This window comes from Protopterus annectens, chromosome 2.part1, assembly GCF_019279795.1.
Source record: "Protopterus annectens isolate FY-2018-M chromosome 2.part1, PAN1.0, whole genome shotgun sequence".
Taxonomy (NCBI): Eukaryota; Metazoa; Chordata; order Ceratodontiformes; family Protopteridae; genus Protopterus; species Protopterus annectens.
The window spans coordinates 1079670565-1079696550 of record NC_056729.1 but is presented as its reverse complement, the minus strand read 5'-3'; the positions used below and the strand labels follow the sequence as shown (position 1 = coordinate 1079696550).

Sequence of the window (25986 nt, the reverse complement as noted above, 5' to 3'; positions counted from 1 at the left end):
CACCCATCCACCCAGGTTGTTGATTGTCATATGCATAGTAAAGTGTCATAGGTGGGAGGTTCACATAATGGCTAAGGTTTTTACCTTTCAGATATAAGGTGCACTGTTTGATTCTCATATGGAGTAATTGTCTAGGCTTAAAATTGTACTAATCTATGAACCTATATATATATATATATATATATATATATATATATATATATATATATATATATATATATATATAAATATATAGGCACACATACATATATGTACACTTGTGTGTACTGCTGTAGTAGCTTATGTGCAAGACTATATTCCTATAGGACTAGCAACTTGAATGCTTCTGTAACTACACTACAGTAATTTCTGTCTAGTTAATAGACCTCTGAACTGGAGTGATAACCAGTTTCATCTGGAGGTTCTGGGGCATATTGCAGTTGTCTCTGAATTGCTTTATTACTTGTATTCATGTGAATTATTCATTTACATAAATATAGTAGCACCTGAAACCAACTTGTTGCACAGTAATACAGAGTTTCTGCAAATCAGATATTAATCAGTTATTATACAATGACTGGTCATTAACATTCTAAAACAAGCAAGCTGATTGGCTAGCCCATCCAGCGTGTCTGTTGTAAATCCAAGAATATACCAATGGAAAAAGGTCCAGTCACCTGGGCTTTTTTTCCATTGGTATTTTCTTTTATTTTAACTTTTTTTTGAACAAGAATAAAAACAAAATTTGTAGTCTGGAGGACTCCAGACATACAAGAGAGACACCATGCAGAAAATTCAAGGGTGATCAGGTATGTTGTTTAAAACTAAAGACCCAAACCTGATTTCCCTTGTATTTCCTCCATCTGTCTCTCTCCTACCCTAAACTTTCTGAACCTTTTATTTTTTAATTAAAAAAATAAATAAATAAAGGAAAAGTGGAGCAACAGAGATCTTCTTTTCTCCGTTGCTTTCTTTCCCAAGCACTGATGTACTGGGTATGCGTGTGAACGCAAGTCTCATACACATGCGCAGTCCATCAACACAATGAAGCAGTATACCACGAGCCACGGAAGAACAGTAATGCACTGTTATACAAAGACATTATTTAAGAAAAGTAAGTATTTTTTTTTCTTAAATAATGTCATTGTATAATAGAAATAACCGACTCTGTGGTTGTGGTATATTGAAATTTACCCATGGTTGGCTTTATTTAATCACTCAGGCTTCGCCCTCGTGATTAAACCATGCCAGCTGTGGGTAAATCTTCAATATACCACACCAATGTCATCGGTTATTGCTATATTAATGGAATTCTCAGATCATTCTATTTAGCAAGCTTGTTATGCCATCTACATGTAAACTGTGCTGTCACTGCAACCCTTAGTTTAAGGAATGCTAATCACTGTTTCTTTTCTCTCTACAGTTTCCAAATTTATTAAATATGAAATTTACATTGAGACTCCTGATGCTCTACTAAATGCTCTGAGGGAAATTTTCAAAAGCCTTACTGTTCCTTTCATCCTGAATACATCTTCCGATATCACTGCAAATGTCACATTCCTGGAGATGACTGCAGGTAACTTTCTGGATAGTAATATTTTTTCAAATGTAGTATTTAGGCAGAATTATACACATTAGTTATCTTATTTTCCTGTGAAATTATTTACATTAATAATCTTATTTACCCATGAAACTGTTATTCTGGTTGAAAATTAAACCGCATTAATCACCTTAACTCTAACACACAGAGCGATGAAGCCCTGTGACCCTGGGTGAATGATGATCAGGTTGTAACCACATCTCTGGAAGAGCCAGGCAGTGAGGAGAAAGAGTGATGGGGCATGACACACTCAGCTCTCCTGGTGGGTGAGAGGGTTTGTGTTACTCAAGGCCACATTGGAGATGTGATTTCCTTGGTCATAACTAGGGAAATCTCCTCTTTTGCAACGTGAGGAGGAGCAGGCCTCCTTGGATGAAATGCTCCATTTGGAATGGCACTCACCATTATCTTGATGTTTGTGGCCTGTTAATGCTGTGAAGAAATGAAACAAAGAAGCATCAACCACTCCTGACAGCTGTCTATCACCCTGCTGACAGAGAATCCAGCCAATGACAGAGGAAGTAGCAGATGATCAACATACAGTGGGATCAAACAGTGGTAGTAACAATAAAAACAGACTTACAAATCTAATTAATTTTTTGTTTGTACTTGTATACACATTATAAAATAACTATTTTAATTTTGAAGATGTTTATACTTTGTATCAAAGATCATGGACAATTTGAATGTATTGCCACAGAAATAAAAATTATTTAAAAAAAAACTGACCAATCAGTTTACAAGCCAGATGAATTTTAATATGATTGTCTCACAGAAAGTTACATTATGAAAGAATGCAGGAAGAGAGATATGCACTTTCACAGTTTTACTCCTCTGAGTTAACTAAAACATGGTTGAGGATTCATAAATGCTGCATACATGACCTTAGCAATACCAACACTGCTTACATTCGTAGGGAAATGAGCTGCAATGCCAATCAAATATGCATGGATCTAGTCTGTGCTACTCGATGAAGAGACTTTCTTCACGGCCACAACACAGGCCCCATCTTGACTGGGTTAAGCCATTTCATGGCCACATGAGCAATCATGAAGCTAAAGCAAACAATGATGATGGACAAGAACTACCAGAAAGAGATGTTAGCCCACTCACCTAATTGTCTAACATAAATGTAAACAACATCAACAAATATATATGTGCAATGAAGGGAATGTACCATAGATGCTGACTCTGGTTAGAGGTCACAATATAAATAAATGCATCCACAGAGATGAGCAACATAAAGATTCTGCAGAATTTTGGAACATAACAGATCATGGAAAAACAGAGTGGAGAAGGTAAAATGAGACCCAACAACCTTTGGAGTGTCAGCAGTGGAGATGTAATATACATGAAAGTCATTACAGAATGAATTGTATATGTTACCCCGAAAAGGGTCAATACAGCAAGTCATTTCACATGCCAGTATATTGACAGTTTACTGACAAGGAGAGCCAATGTGGAAGCCATAGTGCAAGAGTCAAAAAATGCATAGCTGGGAAATGCCATACATGTGCAGATGGATTGCTAAAAGGGAAAATTGAAACAGTTATCAGGGGAACTGAATCTGACACTTACTCACTTGAATGCTAAATGATACTGCATTAGTAAGAGGAGCCCCTTCAGCACTCAGGGTGGACTATTATTCAAGTGTGTATCTTGGAAATGTAGGACATGTGCAGGAAGAATGCTAAAAAGTAAAATGGAAACAGTCCTTAAAGGAAATAAACTCATCAGTCACACATGTGAATGCTTTGTACCACGGCATTAGTGAGGGAAGCCACTGCAGCACTCATGGTGTACGATTACTGAAACACAAGTTTGGGAAATGTAGGACAAGTGGCAGTCATGACAATATAAAGTCAGCCGCCAGTTGTAATGATACAGAACATTATTGTATAGCTGCAATGATCTATCAAAGAATTTCAATAAAAGTATTAACTGTGCTTTATTTCAAATTGCAATGCACATGATTTGCTCTTTTGTCCAGCTAGCTGATGGATTTTCTGTCATTTTTCCACTTTAACATGGAGAGATATTTCTTTTTGATTTGTGCTATCCTTTGTCAGTGTTCTCCTGCAGCTTTCATGCTACGTATAATGACTGAATTATGACTTTGAATTACTCAATCAGTCTTGGCATGTATGTGGTATACATGTGTACTTTTTTGTTCATTGCATTGTTTGGAAATGGGACTATAAGACAAACTTAGATGAAAAGGTGAAGCAAGTAGTGTGTAAAACAAATTGCTGAACATGATTGTACAACAAAGATAAACACACCTGAATCTATATGCACCCCAGCCTATGCCCATGATATGCTGTAGGGCTGCATATTAATTATCAAGGCGTGCCAAAGAATCAATAGGAGAAAAAAATGATTGAAACACAAATTTCATGGGGGCAGAACACGTGATAGTAGAGCAACATAAATGTACTCTACAGTGATCAGACCCTTGACCTTTTCCAAAGATCCAGCCTCCTAAATTGTGTATTAGCAGGGCATGCCACAGAAGTACTCATACAAAATGCAGATGCCTGCCTTATTTCATAATTCCATAGCTCAAAATTAGTATATGATAATGATTTTTGTCAGCATGCTGCATTGCAGATGATAATTGATTTGTACCCTGCATGTGTAATATTCTCAAGAATCCTACATTATTCATGGAAGCCACAGGAGTAGTTCTAGCGAAAGATGGAGATAACACACATTGCAATGAAATTTTATAAAGGTGAGGAAGATTAAACAATGACCATCACTAAACACCCTGCAAAACTCTGGGGACCAAAACCTATCCCCTAATATACTGACAACTTACTCAGCAATCACAAACTGTAACAAATATGTAGCATGCTTTCTCTTATAGCTTATAGACATTGTAAGTATTTAATGCAAGTTACTGACTGGCAGACTGCAAGAAGCTAAATCTCATTTGAATGGACCCCCCGCCTGCCTAACCTGTCTTCTGTATTGCAGTCCAGTAGCAAGTGATGTCACAGAGGAGATTATAATAAGGTTGTATGATTACTCACAATTGAAGAGAGTGTTACAGTACTGTGGAAGACTATAGAATGACTGTTGTACACAACATGTAACAACGAGGAACTCAAAATCCTCCCTATAATGTAGTGACAGTACTGACATGACATTCTGAGTACAAAGACACATAAGAAGATGTGACAGTGCAACTGTTAATGTCAGCTTATGTCAGTTTTGCCTGGTGTAACGCATCGGTCACCTCAGTTGCGTTACAGAAGATGACGTCTTAGTGTATCTGAGGGATTTTCTTCACCATTTCTCTGCGCTTACTGAAAACAGTGAAGTCGCTTGTTACAAACTGTTGTTCAAATTATATTGCTGATAACTGAATTTTCTCATTGTGTAACAAATATTTGGACATGAACATGCTCTGATGACCTCACTAGGAAGGTGCTGATTTTACTATATTTCACTATTGTTCATTGAATGTGTAATAATAAAATCTGAGTATTAGTAAACAACATACAACAATAAAGGGATCAAAGCCCACCCCCTGCTGTACTGACAATTTACAAAGCAATCATAAGCTGTAACATACACATACTGTGCTTCATCTTATTACTTACATGCTTTGTACCGACTTCACTTCAAGGTATGGACTGATTCCACGATGCACTCCTCATGTTATTCAGACTCCTGACTCCCTTATTTGAATTCTGTTGACCTGTGGATTAGATACTTATATGTCAGAAAAAGTGAAGCGACGATTGTCAGATAGCTCAGATTTGAAGAGATGTTGTCAATAATGTGGGAAAATGAAAATGAGCACTGTTACAGAGACTACAGCACTGAGGGGAATCAAACCGTCCCCCTGTCGAACTGTCACATCAAAGTAATAAACCATAACTCTTATTTGTTTTCTAAGTCATTATTGCATGAGAAACTTTTCACACTGAGACAACATACATATCGTAGCTCTGAAACCCTGCCAGCCTAACTTAAATTCTGTTGACCTGTGTTGTAGCTACTGATGTCACAGGAAAATTTATACAACAGGAAAACATATTTGAAGGAATGTTACCATCAATTTGTGTTGGGAAGGAAAATGAGAATTGCTACTCAGAGGATCAAAACCCTCCCCCATCAAACTGTTATGCCAAAGTACTATACCTCACCTCATATATGATCAATAGGTAATTAATGTGTGTTGGTAAAACATGCACATTACACGATTTAAACCCCTCTCTGACTATCTCATGTATTCCTGAACTGTGTCCGTGCTACTTGTGCACGAAGTTATACAACAGTTGTCAGGTGGGAGCCTCGCAACAGTGTAGATGATTGCAATAAAAGCAATGTTCAACAGGCTGCATTAATTAGGGGTCAGGAACCTCTGCACATGCTACTGACACGTTCATCTTCATATCAGGAGCCCAATGAGCCATAGAAGATGTTATGCATAAAGTACTGATATCAACCTATTCTTATATTATTATTACCTTGTGTCTCCACTCAAGGCTGAACTTAGTCGCATGACTACCCCCAAAACAAATGTGGGTCTGAAGGAATGATCTATATTTTTGCTATAAGGGGAACAGTTATTTATGGTATTATTCTGTTGGATGGCAATGTTGCTTTCTGGCAGCTGTCTCACAATGTTTGATCACAGAAAGACTTACATTATATTTATAGCACTCTTTGCTCATGTTTGTGATGTTATAAATGTGTTACTTTAGATGACATATGTTGGGGCACAATTATCTGTGAGTTGGACTGATGCAAGGTACACATTACTGGAATCAAACTCATGCTGGCCTAAGTGATGTGCTCTAGATCAAAACAGTTTCATATGAAAGCACATATGCCTGGCAGCTCATAGCTGAGGAGAGTGTTTAAAAGGGAAATCACAAAGGGGCTGAAATAAGAATTGAACAGGATGAATGTGAGTGACACGAAAACATAAAAGGCAATGGCTTATAACCCAGGTTGCCATAGGCATATTCACCATAACATTGCATTACTCTGGGCTGTAACTTATTTTGCCTGTATGGAGACATAACTGAGATACACCAAGTAAATGCGTGCAATTCATTGGCAGAGTGTTACCCAGGAAAAAAAAGAAAAGCAAACAAGCATTCTGAGGATTTGAATCATGACAGTTAGAGAATGGAACTTAGTTGCAGACTGAAAAGAAAAATGTAAAACATACCATCCTCAGTGGATTAGAACTCTGCCCTGAATGCACTGCAGTGGACCCCTGCTATCAGTGAAACATTGAGCCATGAAGGCTGTTACAGAGAACATGATCAGCTTACCTTACATATTTCTGACTTCCTTACTGACACACACACAGGGACTGTGTTCAGGTGAGGATATGATGGAAATGTTTTTGTTTTTGTATAGGAATTTTCTTAATTTTCACAGTAGGAGAAAAAAAACACCAGTTCCCTCAAGTCATCAGTGACTTGCATCCTTTCACTATGCCAACCGTCAGGCAAAACTGTGAAGTTGAAAGTTATGGCTGCGATGTAATTGTTTTGTAGCACAGGTGCCCTATTTTATTTTTCTTGAAGAGAAAAACATTGAAGAAGGAATGCCAGGATGTATGAGGTAGGAAACAGTGAGAAGTGAGACACCAGGGAAAGACAGATATGACATACAGGGTGTGCGGGAATACTCTGAGAGAGGGGAAAAACAATGTGAAGGAAACGAAAAAAGAGAAAGTAGATAACGGTAAAAGGTGTATTGTATTATATAACAGGGTGGATATACACACAAAAGTGAAGGGAATACCGGATTTGGGAACTGGATGGTGTGTTCAGAGATGCATTTTCTGCATACCTGTCAACCGTACCAAATTCCTCGGTATTTACCAGTTCTGAGGGCAAAATAAGGGGTGCCATGAATTCCCAAGTGGCCTCCTTAATTACATTTTTTTTTTCTTTTACAAGTTGTGGCTGACATATTCACACATCACTTCAGACTGCCTGCCTATTGGAGACGTTGGGACTGTGTTTACATACATTTAGCACGCTGCCACTCTCCTGTTTGGATTTGGTAATTTGGACTATAGCAGGGAAGCACAGCTGGTCAGGCAGCAGCAAGTGAGTAGACTCAGCACCACTGTGTTTACAATTACAGTTTAATTAAGTTTAACTTAAAATTCTGAATTTCTGCCAAGCAAGCCCAACCCAATACCCAAAGCACTTTTGCAGACTGCAGTACAGAGCCCGGTCTGCACTCACAGTCCCAGCATGAGAAAATGTACTTTCTCTGAGGCTCAAGTTCGACCTCTGGCACCAGATAATTAAAAAAGAATTAAAACAAAAAAAGAATGTTATGCTTTAAACTTATGCCAGACACATATTCAGTATTAGTATAAGTGGTAGAAAAACAGTTGCAGTATTTTTTATCCATATTAAGTATGTCAATAAATTACTTTGAATGAAATTGTTCTCAAGACTGATATACTTTTTCGGCAATAGTATAGAGAAGTGCACAGGGTCTGAGCTTTTTTCCTGAACCTCATCATAAAACGCACACTAGTTTCCATTGTTTTGCCCACTGATAAGCTAGTTGCACACTTTTTTTCTATAAAATAGTAGGATGGTGGATAATACATTATTTGAGCTTAACAGAACCTGTTGATTTATATTATCTGCACAAGGTATGGGCAGGATTCTGAGTGAGTAGCATATTATTTTAATTGTTTGGATATTATCTGTGTGTTTAGTTTTGGAGCTGGGTCATAATTACATTGGATATATTTTGTTTTGATGTATTCCCAAGCGAATCATCTTTTACCATCAGTATAGTGGAATGCCCACCATATAATGGGGGAGGATCTATAGCCTCTGGTAATGATGGTGAGGATAAGCTGGTACAATTAGGGGGTGTGGAGTGTGTGTGTCAGACACAGGGAGTATGAGTCCCACATCCATTACTTACAATCTGCATGTTGTCTCTATGTCTGCACATACCCAGGGGACTCTAACATCTGAGAGTGGACAGGTTACAACAGACATAGCTGACCAGGGGAGTTTGGTTGCCACCAGTGGAGATATATCTGAATCTACCCCTAGCCATAATAGGCAGGATAATCCTCACTGGGCTTGATACTGTGCTGACCAGAGATATGGTTACATTACCCCCCCCCCCCAGGTAAGTGTGAGATTACCTGCCAATCATCGTATGTGCAGGGCTATTTTAGAGGCAAAGGTACGTTCCATCAGAGTCTTGGCAGAGGTGGTGAGAGTGATCCAGGCCATGCATGTTGATATATGTGCATGAACTGTATGCGTGATTCATTGAATAGACTAAGTGATACATTGAAACATGCAGTGTCTTCTCTGGAACATCTGTCAGCGGCGAGTTTATCTTTATGGCTGGTCATCTGGTGCATCAGTGAATGTTAGCCAACCTGACTGCAGGTGAGCAAGATCCTGTTCCCACTGTACTAGCATTTTCATGTGAGCATCATTTGTGGATGTGTCTACATTCAGAACAGGTCATTCTGTTGTTGGGGTCATCATCGTGCTGGCTCATCTTCTAGTAGATATCATTCATGGTCATGTAGCACAATGTCATGGTATAGCTAGTGCACATCCTGGAAGAATTGCCTTTCATGGTTGGAGATGTGCATGGAAAATTGACCCCTCTGTAATGCATGGTCCAGACCTGTGCACTAGGCCATGATGCAGTGCCACAGCACATGCTGAGGCTGTGTCCCGCAGATGCATGCACACACACACACACACACACACACACACACACACACACACACACACACACACACACACACACACACACACACACACACACACATACACACACCAGCACATACCACAAATCCACCAACACTGAAATGTGTCCTCCCAGCTGTAATATTTCTCTTAAAGCACTTGCTATTTTAATTAACAGCATCACTCCCACTTATACACTTTCAGGAACATGACATGCATTCCTGTATTTCCTTCCCCTATTGTGTAGATGATGAAAACAGTGCCCTGCCCTGTGTGCAGTATCATATTATCTGATGCACAGTATGATCAGCCAATGAATGGGTAAGCACAGTCCGGTCTTTTTGTAATCATCATTTTACTTGTATGTCTCTGTGTAGGTATTGTATACTTATGTAGTAATGCTGACTTCTCCACCTGTGCAAATGATGATCAGAATACCTTGCTCTTTGAGCATTGTGAGTTTGGGTTGCCTATGTGTGATGCACAGAGTGTCCAGCCTATAAATGGGTAAGTATAGTCTAATATTTTTTGTTTGCATAATTATTACTGTATGAATACTTTTAGCTCTTTTATGTTTATGTTGTAAAGGTATAAGCAGTCTGCTACCTCTTTGCTATTGCATTGGCATATTGTGCCCATCTCTTTCTGGCATGATCATCAGTCATAAAACAAAAAGAAACCATGACCAGCCGAGTACTTCCGAAGCATTTTAATAAATATTCCACACACTAAGCACTTTCACCATCCTTACATGGCTTCTTCAGAGTGAGTGGTAACAAATCAACAAACCCTTTTATATACACATTAATTGTTCAATTACCCAATTTACAAATTTAAAAACACAACAATACTAAATATTAAATATTACATCAGCATGACTCTTTATATGTATTTTTATATATTAATTTTTACATTTGTGGGTTGGGTTTGTATGTGTTTTATATATGTCATTTTAAGATGAATGTGTTTTTAAATTTGTAAATTGGATAATTGAACAATTAATGTGTATATAAAAGGGTTTGTTGATTTGTTACCACTCACTCTGAAGAAGCCATGTAAGGATGGTGAAAGATGTTAGTGTGTGGAATATTTATTAAAATGCTTCGGAAGTACTCAGCTGGTCGTGGTTTCTTTTTGTTTTATCAGTTTGATATCCATTGGGTATTAGTTGGTGTCTTTATGATCATCAGTCATCCCTACTACTGACTCTTCATCTGTTTCAACTGCCACTGCCTGCTGAGCTGGAAACTGCAGACACTGCATTAGCCCACTGGACCCTCTCTGCTGTAATGGCTTTCTAAGGATAATATTGGGTAAAATTGCAAGCAACTTCATTATTTTAGCACATGTAGCAAGGTCATATTGCAGGGCATTGCCAGAAATATCTAGGCAGTGAAAACAAGACTTCATTGGCCAAAATACATTCTTGATAATATTTGTAGTTTGACAGACGACCTGATTTTAACTGTTGTCAGGGGGGATATGTGGATGTCTAATAGGGATCAAGAGTTAGGGTCCCAAGGCATATCCAGCATCACCCATATGATAGATCTGTGGGAAATTACCCTGGAAAACTATTGATAGAAGACCCATGCATGTCCTATGCAGGAGTATTTGAAACTCCCTGCATGGAGTGCACACCCATTGTGGATGATCCCCTGTATATTACAGACCACCTGGCAAATGGTGGACTGATACCATTTGTGTTTCATATATCTCCACCCCAATTCACCAGGTGGGGGTCTTTATTTCAATACAGGTAGAGTCTATTGCCTCTAGTACCTCAGGGAAATGACTACATCATAGAAGTGCCTCATGTTGTTTGTTCTTTTCTCCTGGGTATGCAGTAACCACATATGCTCCTTCACATGCTAAAGCATGGCATCAAGGAACTGCTGTGGTATTCGTGAGGCAGTTACCTGAGGTAGTAATAACAGCAGAGATAATAATAATCATATCAATATCCCTGACACTACTGTTGATGGTGTTATTACTACTAATAATATTAACGATAAAAAGATGCCAGTAGGCTGAGAATTCAGGAATGAGGGCTAGCATGACAGTCACTTTAGCATCCAGTTCTGAATTCTAAAGTCAAACATCCATAACAAATAGGATATTATAATAAGAGTTGTAATGTGCACTCTTACAGAATGTAAAAAGAATGAAAGTGTCTGAAGTCTGCTGCTGACAAATTCACTTACGTGTCTATTTCACAGAGAGGTCTGTGGGATAATTTGTCAATGATGCTACCTGTCAAATGGACAGCTTTTAATAATGATGAAGTGAATTTGTTAATGGTCCCATATCGGTCTACATTTTATGTATATTTCCTTCATAGGTAGGTACTAGGCTATCTGCCCGAAGGCATTTATAAGCCTAGCCAGAATGTGTTGGCTTTCGCCACCCCCTTAGTTTAGTTCCCTGTGCCTCTGTCCAGCAGAGCCATTGAAGTGATCCCTGGGGTAAACTTTCTGTTTCCCATCCACTCGTCAAGGTTTCTCTTGAAGAGGGTTAGCGAGGAGCTCTGCCTAATGTAGATTGGAATCTTGTTCCAGAGCATGGGAAGTCTCTGGGACAGGAATCTATCCCTCCAGCACATCCTATTTATTTTTGTGGTGAGGTTTAGATCCCTGGAGCATGTGGCTTGAGGGGATATGGTTTTCATTAGGTGGAGCATGTCCATCAATACTGAGTTGAACATGGCCTTGTAGTTCAGGCAGAGATCACCTCTGAGTAGGCAGTATGCAACTGAGTACAGCTGGAGTTTCTTCAGTTGAGCTGCATAGGACATCTGCTTGAGGCCAGTGATCCTCTTGTTGAGGAACTTCTGTGGTCTTTCCAGTTGTTGCAGGTGTCTTGTAAGGCACATCCATAATGGGACATTGTACTCAATGATGGGTCTGATGAGTGATGCGTAGAGGGGCCCAATGACCTCTTTCAATCTGGATGCAAACCCTTTTGTGATTAGGTGGGCCAGATAGAAGGATTTTCTAACCACTTTGGCAATGTGATTATCAAAGGAGAGGTTACTATCTACTTGAGTCCCCAGATCCCTTATTACGTCTTCAGTATTTAGGGGGCTACCACCTATGTGGCAGTTTGTGGGAACTTTGTTTTTTCCAAAGGGGATGACTGTGCACTTTTTGGCATTTAGCTTGAGGCCATGGTTTTGACATCAGGTATCATTCTCAGTGAGACCCTTTTGGAGGATGTTTGTGTCAGCCAGAGAGTGAATTATAGCCCCTAGTTTGCAGTCGTCTGCAAACATGGTCAGCCATAGTCCTCCTGTGCTTGCCTGTACCTCTGAGAAGTATATGCCGAACAGGAGGGGTCCTAGGACTGAGCCCTGGGGAATGCCACTTGTAACCGGTTTAGAGTCAGACCTAGCTCCCACAACTCTTACCATGTGAGTTCTGTCCATGAGCCAGTTCGCAACCTATCTCGTGACGTAGGGGTTTATGTTCAGGCTGGTGAGCTTGTCTATAATACCTGAGTGGGGAATGGTGTTGAAGGCCTTTGCGAGGTCTAGGTAGGCTGTGTGGACCACCTTTCCCTCATCTATAGCCTTGGTGCTTTTCATTTCATACTCAGGATAAACCTTACAAATTTATCCCACTTGGTGCATATTAAAGGGAACTGAGTGCATATATCAGTCCAGTATCTAAAGTTAAACCGTGTGTGTGTGTGTGTGTGTGTGTGTGTGTGTGTGTGTGTGTGTGTGTGTGTGTGTGTGTGTGCGCAGATTTGAATGTGCATTTACATGAGAATGATAGGTAGACAGACAGATAGATATGAGAGATGACTTTAATTTGAAAAACAGGGTTAGGTTGCTTGCAGGTCTCTTTCCAATATAGTGTATTTTACTTATCATGGCCGCATATGTTTTGTTCAGTACTATTATAATTGACAAGAATTGAAAATGCAAATAATGGAAGCACACTAATCATTCAACATTTATCTGGACCAACATAAATACTTTGTTTTTCCTTTCTAAAAATGTGATACTTCTAGAGCAGAAACACTTTTTTAGGTGGGACTCACTTGAGCATTGATTGTTTCTCATTAAAAACTTTATTTGAAAATAAGGTTTTATCAACAGGTTGGTAAACTTTTCTGAGGGTACTCTGGCTCAGCCTCTGACTTGTATTGTAAATTAATGCCAAAAAGACAAAGTCCAACTGATTAAAACCCAAGAAATCATAGAAGTGATAGACAAAGCCAGAACAGATTGTTTTCTACTACTGTACACACACACACACACACACATACACACACACAGAAAATCATTGTCAACATGTACTACAGAAACAGTTTTTTTTTTTCTGGGAGAACATGAGCAAACTCAAAAAGGAGGCTAGCACCAAAGAATGAGAAAAAAATATATATATATTAATATAATATATAAACCATGAATCAAACTGGTTTCGGCCCCAAGGCCGAAGGAATTTTCTAGTAGGAATACTAGTAAGGTTTACTAGGTTAAATATTTTGGTAATTGTGGGATGGATTGGGTGGTCTATTTGGCCACCTGCTCCTGTTCTGACTTTTATGTGGGTCAGACATCCAGGTCGCTTAGGATCAGAATGTCTGAACATTTCAGCGACATAAGAAACCAGCATCTGACAAATGCCCTTTACAAACATGTTCAAAATCACAAAACAGCCAAATTTCGTTTTACTGTTATAGATAAAATTTGGGGGGACAGATCCAGGAACATGGGATGGCACAGTATATTGAATAATAACGAGAAGGCTTGGATAATTAAATTAGGGGGTTTATTTTCCCCTGGCCTGAATGACCATCTTTGAATGGTGGTTTGTATAAGTTATGTATATGATTCTATGTACTGTGCTATGTCTTTAAATGCTGATTAATCTGCTTAATTAATGTACTCAGAATACTATTTAAGTATTCTTTGAATGTTATGAGTGTATCACTGATGAAGGCCTTGGGGCCGAAACCGGTTTGATTTATGGTCTATATATTATTATATTATATATATATATATATATATATATATATATATATATATATATATATATATATATATATACATACATATATCTATAATATATTTGCTCACTCTTTGGTGCTGGCCTCTTTTTTGAGTTTGATTATGCTTTTTGGCCTCTGCACCTGTCTTACGTGTGAGTACGTTGTGTGGTGGATAATGCGGGAACATGAGCCCAACACCTCCATTAATTATGTAGACTTACTCATAAGTCATACAGCCATGCATACTTCAACCACTCCAGGAAACATGATGTTCTCTAATAGCACAGTTTGTCTGAATGCAAGAAATGGCATCAGCATAGTTTGATTCTTCACAAGAAACAGCGCTATACTTCAGTACAAAAGCCCTTCATTAACAACCACTTCCCTTGGCTGTGCATCAATGCTTAAATATTGACTGAAAGTGGTTTTGGATTTTGAGCCTGCTCCTTTTTTTGTAACTGATATACTGAGGAAACAGTTGTCTATTATGTACTGCCTGACTTTAGTTCCCTTTCCTTCACTTACTCCAGTTTTCTCCTTATTTTCCCCTTTCCTTTTCATTGTTCAAGTAATTCCTTTTTCCTCACACGCACGCTCACACAGACACACACACACACACACACACACACACACACACACACACACACACACACACACACACACACACACACACAGTATTTTAAATGGCATAAACATGACAAATAATGCAATAATGCAACATGTCAAAATGTCTCATGCTCCCTCCTTACTTGAAAAAGGATATTTTGCCATAATCAGGGCATTTTATTTTAATGCTGGCCTATCAAATCAGCATGTACATTTTGTAATACCCTTCAACTTCACTTTGAACAATACAGACTATTTTTACTCTGCACTATAAATTTACAATTTTACCTGTTTAGAAAGGTGTTGTCTGTCAGCAGTTGTTCATAGGTTCATAGGTAGATACTAGGCTATTGGCCCTAGGGCCTTTATAAGCCTAGCCAAAGGTACCCTGGCTTTCACCACCTAAGAAAATTATTTTCCTGTGCCACTGTCGAGCAGAGCCACAGAAGTGATCCCCGGGGTGAATTTCCTATTTCCCATCCAATCATCAAGATTTTTCTTGAAGAGTGCTAATGAGGAGCTTTGTTTGATATAGATAGGTAGTTTGTTCCAGAGTATGGGAAGTCTCTGGGACAGGAATCTATCTCTCCAGCATGTTCTATTTATTGTGGTAACGAGGTTTAGGTCCCTAAAGCATGTAGCTCATAGGGATTGGGATTTCAAGTGGAGCATGTCTAAAAGCTCTGGGTTTGACATAGCTTTGTGTGTTAGGCAGAGATCGCCTCTGAATAGGCGATATGTAATGGAGTAAAGCTGCAGTTTTTTGAGACGGTCTGCATAGGGCATCTCTTTGAGGCCGGTAATCCTCTTTGTGAGGTATTTCTGTGGCCTTTCCAGTTGTTGTAGATATCAACTGGTGCCCTAGGCAAAAGGGCTTCACGGTGCCCCCCCCCCACCATACCACCTGGTGCCCCCATCCTGGCCTACCTACATCAAATAAATACTGGAAAAGCGCCCCTACTAGAGCCGCGCCCTAGGCGGCCGCCTAGTTGACCTATGTCTAAGGCCGGCTATGGGTACATACCAAAAGGGGCATTGTACTCTATAATGGGTCTAATGAGTGATGAGTAGAGGGGAACAATGACCTCTTTTTTCCTGGGTGAGAAACCATTTGTGATGAGGTGTGCCACATAGAAGGATTTCCTGACTACTGTGGCGATGTGATTATCAAAGGAGAGACTACTGTCCACCTGTTTCCAAGGTCTGTTATCACACTTTCGTTGTTAAGTAGACTACCACCTATGTGGTAGTTCATGGGTACTGAGTTTTTACCAAAAGGAATGACAATGCACTTTTTGACATTGAGCTTGAGGCCATGGCTTTGACACCAGGCATCTGTCTCAGCAAGGCCCTTTTGTAGGATGTCCACATCTTTTGGAGTTTTGATTATGGTTCCTAGTTTGCAGTCATCTGCAAACTTCATTAGCCAAAGACCTTCTGTGTTGGCCTGTACTTCAGAGAAGTAGATACCAAACAGGAGAGGACCTAGGACTGAACCCTGTGGTACTCCACTTGTCACTGGTCTGAAGCTGGATTTGGAGTCTGCTACTTTCACAGTGTGGGTTCTGTCAATGAGCCAGTTGGCAACCCATCTTGTGACATAGGGATTTATACCTAGTTTAGTGAGTTTGTCTATAATTCCAGAGTGGGGGATGGTGTCAAAAGCCTTGGCGAGATATAGATAGGCTGTGTGAACCACCTTACCTTCATCTACGGCTTTGGTGACTGCTTCAAAGAAGTTTATCAGGTTTAGGAGACATGATCTGCCTTTTACTAAACTGAACTGGGTGGGGTCCTGAGTTTGGAGATTACCAGTGTCATTGTCTATAAGTTCCATGATGATACGCTCCACAGCCTTGCAGACCAGGCTCATTAGGTTAATGGGGCGGTAGTTTCTGGGGTCTGTGGTGGCTCCCCCTTTGTGGAGTGGGATAACTGTCACTGTGTGCCATTCACTGGGCACATAGCCTGAGGTGAGGCTATGATTGAACATGGTACTTAGGTGGGGTGCCACTTCATTCTGTAGTTCATGTAGAACACAGCCTGGGATGTCGTCAGGTCCCATGGATGCTGTGTTCTTGGCTTTGGATAGTGTGTTTTTTACCTGTGCAGCAGTGATTACAGGAACTTTGCATTCTTCTGTTATAGAGATGGGCCCTTTAGGGGATGACAGAGGGGTAAAGTTAGCACTGAACCTATCTGCCAGGATGTTGGCAATATCCATTGATTCTGTATATTTAGTGCCATTGTGCTGTAACTCAGAACATATCTGAGTGTTGCCATTGAGATTCTTGACATAGCTATAGAATGCTTTGTGGTTGTCTTTAGAGTCAGTGGCGATTTTGTTTTCATAACTAGCTTTGGAGGATTTTATGAGGGATCTCAGCTTCTTACTGAAGCTGACCAGGGAGTTTCTCCACTCATGGGATTTTACTCTTTTTTGCAACAGTTTCTTTCTTCTGTTGCAGAGTTTGTTTATGGCAGGGGACCACCAGATTGGCTTCCTTGTTTTGTAGGATAGCATCTTGGTTCTGTTAGGGATTGCATGATCCATGCACTCATGTAAGTGCTTATAAAGTGCATTTGTCTAGGATTCAGCAGTCATACCTCTATTGTCCGTGGAATCACTTACTACAACAACATAATGAAAGATACTCCATGTCTTCTAAGATGAGATCATAGTAAATATATAATAATGCGCAACATATATTTGTATTTACAAAAGCAACAGCCTGGATTTTTCTTTGCTGATCACTGTTGTATCGATTATGCTTATAATTCTTCCCTTACAGTAGCAATAGATTATTATGAGCAATTCACTGATGTGTTCGGGGGACTTCCGCGGTGGTGCAGTGGTAGCATTGTTGCCTCACAGCAAGAGGTTCTCCCGTTCGTTTCTCGGCTGGAGTGTAGGGAGTGCCTTCTGTGTGGAGTCTGCATGTCTTCCCCACGGTTGGGTGGGCGTTCGAAAGACATGCGTAAATGGGCGTGCCTTCGTTGAAGGTTGAATGTCGAGCTGGCACCTCGCGTTTGGGAAAATCTACTGCCAGTCATTAGCAGACTGGAGTTCCACTGTGGCGACCCCTAACCGGGAAAAGCCGAAAGATAACAACAGCAATTGATGTGTTCGGAACATGTATACCAAGAAATTCAGCTCGAGAGCAAAATTCAAGAGGTCAGTCTTGGCATCTATGTCAAGAACACATAATATTAGGATAGTATTAGTTAACTGCTCATAATTCTTTGTAGTGCATGAAGCTTTTTTTTTGCTCCATGTACTGCAAGTTATAGTAAAAAAATGAAAAAATAAAAAATACCAAATGTTTTTTCATCTCTCAAAGAGATAAGTCACTTAGCAAGTGCTTTCAGAAAGGTATCCCTTATGCTTACACTCACCTTCCTTGTCTCTCAACTGTCCAGATTTTCACAAAATGTCCAGATTTTAGCCTCATATGTTGGGTGTGTTCCCTCTAAAGTCCATGGTTTTCAGATAAATTACTGAGGATTAAAGACACTAAACAGTGGTATACATTATGGTTTCAGACTTTGTATAATTCAAAAAATGCACATACTTTTATTCTAGTAATTTTCTAAGCTTACAACAGTAAGTCAGAAATGTTACTGATGGACAGCAGGCAGAAGCAAATCTTTTATTCTTGCTTTGTCATTTGTACTGGCATATTTTACTGCCTAGCCTGAGACCCGACCTTAACAAGTCATTACAGCAAAGTGTGCCTCAAGGCATTTCTGCAGTGACCTTCTACTGCACCTCTAGGTGTTTAAGCTCTGCAGATCCAGTTTTGGTATCCTGCAGACTACAAGAGCAACAGAAAGGAGAAAGAGAGACTTTAACTGCCTCCATTTTGATTTTTTCTGATTATACTGTTCCCTGCACTTGGTTTAAGTCATTTTTCATTTAACTGCATTTATTTTAATTGTATTTGCTTTAATATTGCTACACACTTAAGTGTGCTAACTTGCATTGCATTTAAAGTGATTTTATTACTGTTCTAACTGTTTTTTTTCAGCAAAAAAAAGTACTGAGCATGTTTTCCACTTTTCCTGTTACTAGAGTAGTCCAGATATAGATTTGCTGTATCCAGTACTGTTTTGTAAGTTTCTGAGTTCCCCAGATATTTCTGTGTTAGAGGGAAGCCTTCCATCTTATCAGTGGGACTGGTAAGCACTAGGTAGCCTATCTATCACAAAAGGAGTGGTTTCTGGCTCTGAAATTGCAGTGGCGGCTGGTGACTTCAAATTAAAGAGGGGCTGCAGGAGATAGCTCAATGGGTGTGGCCAATGGGAAGTGGTGTGACCAACTAGAAAGGGGTGGAGCTATGCTCAAAACCACAACTGCAACTTTAATTAAATATGCTGCCCTGGGTGCCAAACCGTCATTACGTGAGTCCAATCAAGACAAAATGAAGTGTATTAGAAAAAAATATTTCAATGCATTGGCTACATGACAGCTTACTTAATATATAGATGGAAACACAAAGGTTGTGAGGCATGAAAAAATAAATACATTACTGGAATGCCAGTCAAAATCAAGTATTAAAAAACAAGCAGCACTAAACTCAAACCACTTCTCCTTGCGCTGCAGTTCTGATTATAGTTTATATTCAGCTTTATAAAATTACCAAATAACATGCTGAAAGTAGCAATCTTTGTGATACCCCCTCTTGTAAAAATGTTTCTTATCCAAAAAAGACCTGCTGCCTGACAACTATCTGCTTGTGGGGAAGACATGATCAAAGTAAAAAATGAACAGCAAACAAGAAACAAGCGCACAAGTAATAACCGCACCACACATGATAGATTGGCATTCTGTTTAGTTTACAGGTAAAGCCTACAAAGATGACTGCAAGTCTCCAACAAATGTAATGAGCTTCTGAAAATACTGTAATCCTGTCCTTTATTACAAATACTGTCATATACATTTCAATACCTAAGGCTTATACGTTATCTAGTTATGTAAATATTCTCTGCATGGCAACAACAAAAAAGGCTTTCAATGTTGGTAATTCTTTAACAGTATGCTTATTAAAGCTTACTTGCATCTTACAATCGCCGACAAACTTACCTGATGGTCATTAAAGCATTGCTACTTAAACACAGAGCACAGGGCACTGTGACAGCATGCATTTTCTGATTAATAAGAAGCATAAATCAACAGTATAAAATATGACAGAAAACCAGAACATTATGCAAAATCAAGGACAGAATAAAAGCCACTGCCGAACTTGTGTCTGCCTTGGATGGGAGAATACTCTGCACACTTTCACTACATAATTGCTCCTTGCCTTGCTTGGACACATCAAGAGTCACTACATGGGGGAGTGGGGTGCAACAAGTATGATGGTGATGGCTCTGATACTCATACTGCTCAACCTCAGAGCAAGAAATCTGGACAAAGCCATACATAGAAGTGGGACACACACCCAAAAATAAGGACAATTTTTAAATATTGCTCTTATAAACTTAGAAAGATAATAGCATAGTAGTAGGTCTTGCATTAGTATGAATTTTCTGACGGGTATGAAATCTGAAACTCAAATGTCTGCCATTATTTTCTAACTTCTAACTTCAGTCTTTAACGGTTTGCCACTAATTTGCCAAAAAAACACAATTTTATGAAAAATGGACCAAACATATAAAATTTCCACACAATACAGCTGGGAACCTGTCAAAAAAGGGACACCTTTTTAATACTGGCACTGTTAACTTGAGCAGCTGACAAAATTAGAGAATCTACATGCATTTCTGAAATAAATATAATCTATAACTCTGATCATTACAGTTATTTATAACTTTAAACCCTCCACATTTTTTTCCAAAATTGCTATTTTGCTGAGGGATTATTAGGGGGAGAGCAACATTCTGAGCCAAAATTGGGGACAGTTGAGAGAGGTTTGGATATTCCTAATTCTATAAAGTGATTTATTCGCACGTACCTCTCAACCTCTTAATGAAGGAAATCTGGACAAGGCCAAATATATTGGGGGAACATCAAACAGTCCGAAAATTGCTCTTGTATAAACTTAACAGTTGATAGAATAACAGGTCTTGCTTTAGCATGCATTTTTCTGAAGGTTATGATGTCTGAAACTTAATGTCTGTCATTATGTAGTGACTTCATTCCTAAGTTATTTGCCAGAAAACCACAAATTTTATGAGGAACAAACCAAAAATAAGAAGCAAAAATCTATTTTGCAAAAAATATGGACAGTTCAGAAGTATAGTTCAGCCGGTGCTGTCTGAGTTTGCTGCCCTTCTCCCCTCACAAAATCATGGTCGAATGGAGTCTCCACCCTGTAGCCATTCCAATGTCCAATTCTTTGGTTATTTTGCCCCATTTACCATAAACACTGTAATGTGAATACTGCTTTATTTCTGCAATGATTTGGATTTAGTTTGAAAGTTTTATTTTACATTTTACAGCACAAACACTAATAAATATCTGCTGAACAAAGCAGTGCAGTCTCACAATGAAAATGGACTTAGCATTAAAACTTCTGTGCCCTTGAAACTCACATTCATTGAAAGAGCACTGAGACCCACATTCAAAGGAAATACATTTTGCCAGTGGCAAATAAAGATTAACTTTGGGCTGTTTTCAAATCATAGGCCGCTTGCACATGAAACATACACATGCTCTTTGATACACCTTCCTGATTGTATTAAATTGTATTCCTTGTACAATACAGTATAGTTGTTAGAGGGCATTTTAAATTTGTTTTGGAAATTTTTCTAGTAAATAATAAAACAAAATGCAAGCACCAATAATGACAAAACTGCCCAGTTTGGAACATTTCCATCATAAAAGTCTACTCAGACTTCTACAGTCCACCAGTATCAGTAAATATGCACAATCTCTGAAGTAGTAAAAGTCATCTAAATAATTCCACATTAAAGAAACCTGTAACTAATGAAAAGGTTGCTGCTAGCAAACAGCTTTATATTTTATTGTTTCATCTACAAATAAAGTGCCTGTTGCCCTTGAGGAATAAATTGCCTATGTTGCATTAAAAATGATAAGCTAGTAATATTGCAATAGGGAATGAATGACAAACTGATAACAGGTGCATAGTTACTAGATATCTTCACCAAAAAGTACTGCAACATTCACCCCAATTACAACACAGTACACTATCAGCAATGCATCTACCTACTGTGGGAGTAGGACCCACAGCCTTCTGCATCAAAAGCAAGTACACTGCCTGTTGTGCTATTAACAATACAATTAGACTCAACATAAGCACCACTAAACTTTTGTTCCCCTGCATATCTCAGCTCCTTGTAAAATCTACTCGTTACTCAGCTGTATCTCTGAAATTGGCAGCACAAAAAATCTGGAAAAAGCCAACATTTATGGGGGGGGGGGGCAAAAGCACAAAAACCAAGGACATGTTTTAAACATGATATGTTACCACCATACATTTCACTGCCAAGTCTTGAACCCAGAACCCTGTGCAAAACAGTAAGAGAAACATACTACTATGCTAAATCAGCTGTTTTGGGAAAGAGAGGAAGACTGAAACTTAAATGGCTACCATTTAGTGAATTCAGTTCTCACCATAGCTCTCAGCCTCTTAGCAAAACAACACCTGGACAAAGCCAGTAATGGGGGAATACAGCCCCCACACATATTCAGTGAATTCAGTTCTCACCATAGCTCTCAACCTTAGCACAAAAAAATGGACAAAGCCAATAATGGGGGAATATAGTTAAAAATATAAGGACAAATTTCAAATATCTATTTTATAAACTTCGAAAATTGCTAGAATAAAAGGTTTTGTGTTACCATGTACTTTCTGAAGAATATGAAGTCAGAAAGTCAAATGCCTATCATTTTTATTTATTGAACATTTGTTAACCAGGAAAGTCCGACTTGGAACAAAAGCCAATTTTCAGCACAGGCCCAGGGAGAAACCCCCCAGACTCATGTCTTTGTAAGATGAGAGGACATGCAGACTTCACGCAGAAGGCACCCCAGCCAAGAATCAAACCAAAGAAGCTGTAGCTGTCAGGCAACAATGCTACCACTGACTGTGTAAGGAAACAAAAATACAGAAACCACAGATTTTAGGAGGAACACAACAAATATGAGGCATAAATCTGTACTAAGATGGGAGGACATGCAGACTCAACACAGAAAGCACCCAAACAAGAATCAAACCAGAGAGGCTGTAACTGTCAGGCAACAATGCTACCCCTGCACCACTTACTGTGTCACAAATATACAGAAACCACAGATCTTATGATGAACAGAACAGAACAAATATGTGTGTGTGTGTGTGTGTGTGTGTGTGTGTGTGTGTGTGTGTGTGTGTGTGTGTGTGTGTGTGTGTGCATGTGTGTGTGTGTGTGTGTGTGTGTGTGTGTGTGTGTGTGTGTGTGTGTATATGTATATATATATATATATATATATATATATATATATATATATATATATATATATATATATATATATATATATATATATATATATATATATATACATACACACAATACGTTGGACACAAAATTTAATAAATAAACAAATAAAATTGCAAATAAGAAAAATAAATTATTTTAAATAATGAAGTAGAAAATAATAAACAAAAAATTCAAAATTTGCTGAAATAAATGATTTCAATAGTTAAACAAAATAAAAAAAAGTGCAAACAAATAAAAAAACATGCATCTCATAAATGTGTAAAACAACAAGAAAAATTGTGAGAAAATGAACACAAAGGATACACTCTCCATGCACAGGCACAAAATGCTTCGGCATATCATTTGCTGACCTACAAAACATTGCACATTCACATACAACAAAACATAATCATTCATATAATTTTGCATCACTTCTTTTTTTAAAGTACAAGGATAAAATCATAAAAGCTCACAACAAGTATTTTTGCAGCAAGTATCAAGACTGCTTGCTATAGGGCAAGCCTGAGCATATACATACCAGGCTGGCACATTGATATTGCCTTAGAGAAAACCAACTTCCCCCAAAAGAAAACCAAAAATTGCAATGATGCAGACTCAGAAAATGCACAATGAAAATGCACTGACAATGATTTTGAAAACAAAAAATTGATACATGAAATAGTAAAATAACAATAAAACAAAACAATCAAACATTTTATATTATTTAATAAAATCACCTTGACTGTCTGTAATGATTTAAATCTTCAAATAAAATAAATATCTCTAAAAAAATAAAAAAAAAAAAAAAAATGAAACAAAACAAATAAATAAAAACAAAATGAAAACACTGCTTAAAATTATGATGAATGAAAACAGGGAAAGAAATAGAAAAGTTATCTCCTGAAAATCTAATAAAATTACCTTCTACTAATAAGCCATACAAATAAAATAACAACACTTATTACAACAATTGTATTACACCATTATATTATGTATTATGTCTGTATTGCGTAATCTATCATGTAAAACAAAATCTGATCAAAAAAACAAAAAAAAAAAAACACACACACACACACACACACACACAACACACACACATACACACACACACACATGGACACAATATATATATGTGAAATGAAATTCAAAATTCAAGCCAAAAATAAAGAGCACCTGCAGTAAAATCCACATCCAGCACAAACTGAGCAACCTCAGCAACATGTAACAATAAAATAAAGCTAACAGCACCACGGCATGTCAGCACATCCACATCCCACTGTGATCCAGCCCTGTGATAAAAGTGTACGTGTAGAAACGGCGCCCACTGGTGACGGTGAAATCCAGTCGAATCCAGTCAAGCTGCGAACCTCTCTCCACCTGATCACCTCTCTCCTGATTGGTTCAGCCTGCAGCTCCTCTCTCTCTGGCTCTCTCACAAGGACAGACACTCACAGACATCTGGCAGATGGCCATTAGCAGCCTCGCGCCTCTGCACTGAAAGCAGTCCTCTGCTGAGTTCTGTCTGAGTTTGTGTGTGCTGCTTGGCAACGGCTTCAGGGAATTTTTTATTTGTTTTTTTTTTTTTTTTTTTTCTTCTTTTTTTTTTCTTTCTTTTTTTGTTTTCTAGGGGGTCCTGTCGGTCATATGCCAATCCAGCTCCCTCTGCAAAATTTTTTTGCTTTGTTTGGGCAGCTTTTATTCATCCTCAACTTTCTGGTTGGTTTAAAAGCCCATGTTTTTTATTGTTTATGTTTGCAGTTTAAACTCTTGATCCAGTTTGACATCCTGCAGACTACAGAGCAAGGAGAAAGGAAGAGAGAGAGAGTAAGTGCCTCCATTTTGATTTTTCCTGCTTGCTTTGCTTCCTGCGCTTGATTTAAGTCGTTTTTTTTTTAACTGCATTTATTTTATTTGTATTTGCTTTAATATTGCTACACTACACGTGTGTGTGCTTGCACATTTAAAGTGATTTGATGATTTTTTTACTGTTTTTTTTCTGAAAAAAAAAGAATAAAAAAAAGTACTAAGCTTGTGTTTCCCTTTTTTCTGTTACTAGAGTCCAGAGACAGAGATGCTAGTGGTGTAAGCAGGTAGTAGCCTATCTACCACAAGAGTGGTTTCTGGCCTGAAAATTGTAGTTTATTTGTTTTTTGAACAGTTTTTTTTTCTATTTCAATTTTCTGTTTAAAAAAAAGCCCATGTGTGTGTGTGTGTGTACAGTGGGTCAGGAACCTATCCCTCCAGCATGTTTTTGTTCATTGTGATGACAAGGTTTAGATCCCTGGAGCAAGTGTCTCTGAGGGATTTGGATTTATTTAAGTGTAGCATGTACAACAGCTCTGGGTTTGACATGGCCTTGTATGTTAAGCAGAGATTGCCTCTGAGTAGACGATATGTGACAGAGTATAGCTGGAGTTTTTTTAGACGGTCAGCATAAGGCATCTGTTTTAGGCCTGTGATTCTTTTATTGAGGTATTTCTGTGGACTTTCCAGTTGTTGCAGATGTCTTGAGAGGTACATACCAAACAGGGCATTGTATTCCATAGTGGGTTTAATGAGGGATGAGTACAGTGGGACAATGACCTCCTTTTTTCTGGATGAAAAGCCCTTAGTGATGAGGTGTGCCACATAGAAGGATTTCCTGACTGTTGTGGTGATGTG

At 38.6% G+C, this 25986-nt stretch overlaps 1 protein-coding gene across 1 annotated transcript in view; it reads left to right on the top strand.

Annotated features, from left to right (window-relative positions):
* Window positions 1-25986, top strand: part of LOC122794935 — a 533471-nt gene that overhangs the window by 312673 nt on the left and 194812 nt on the right. Inside the window, exon 12 of the mRNA XM_044063530.1 lies at window positions 1403-1555. Within this exon, the coding sequence (XP_043919465.1) occupies window positions 1403-1555 (153 nt within the window). The remainder of the gene's footprint in view (window positions 1-1402; window positions 1556-25986) is intronic.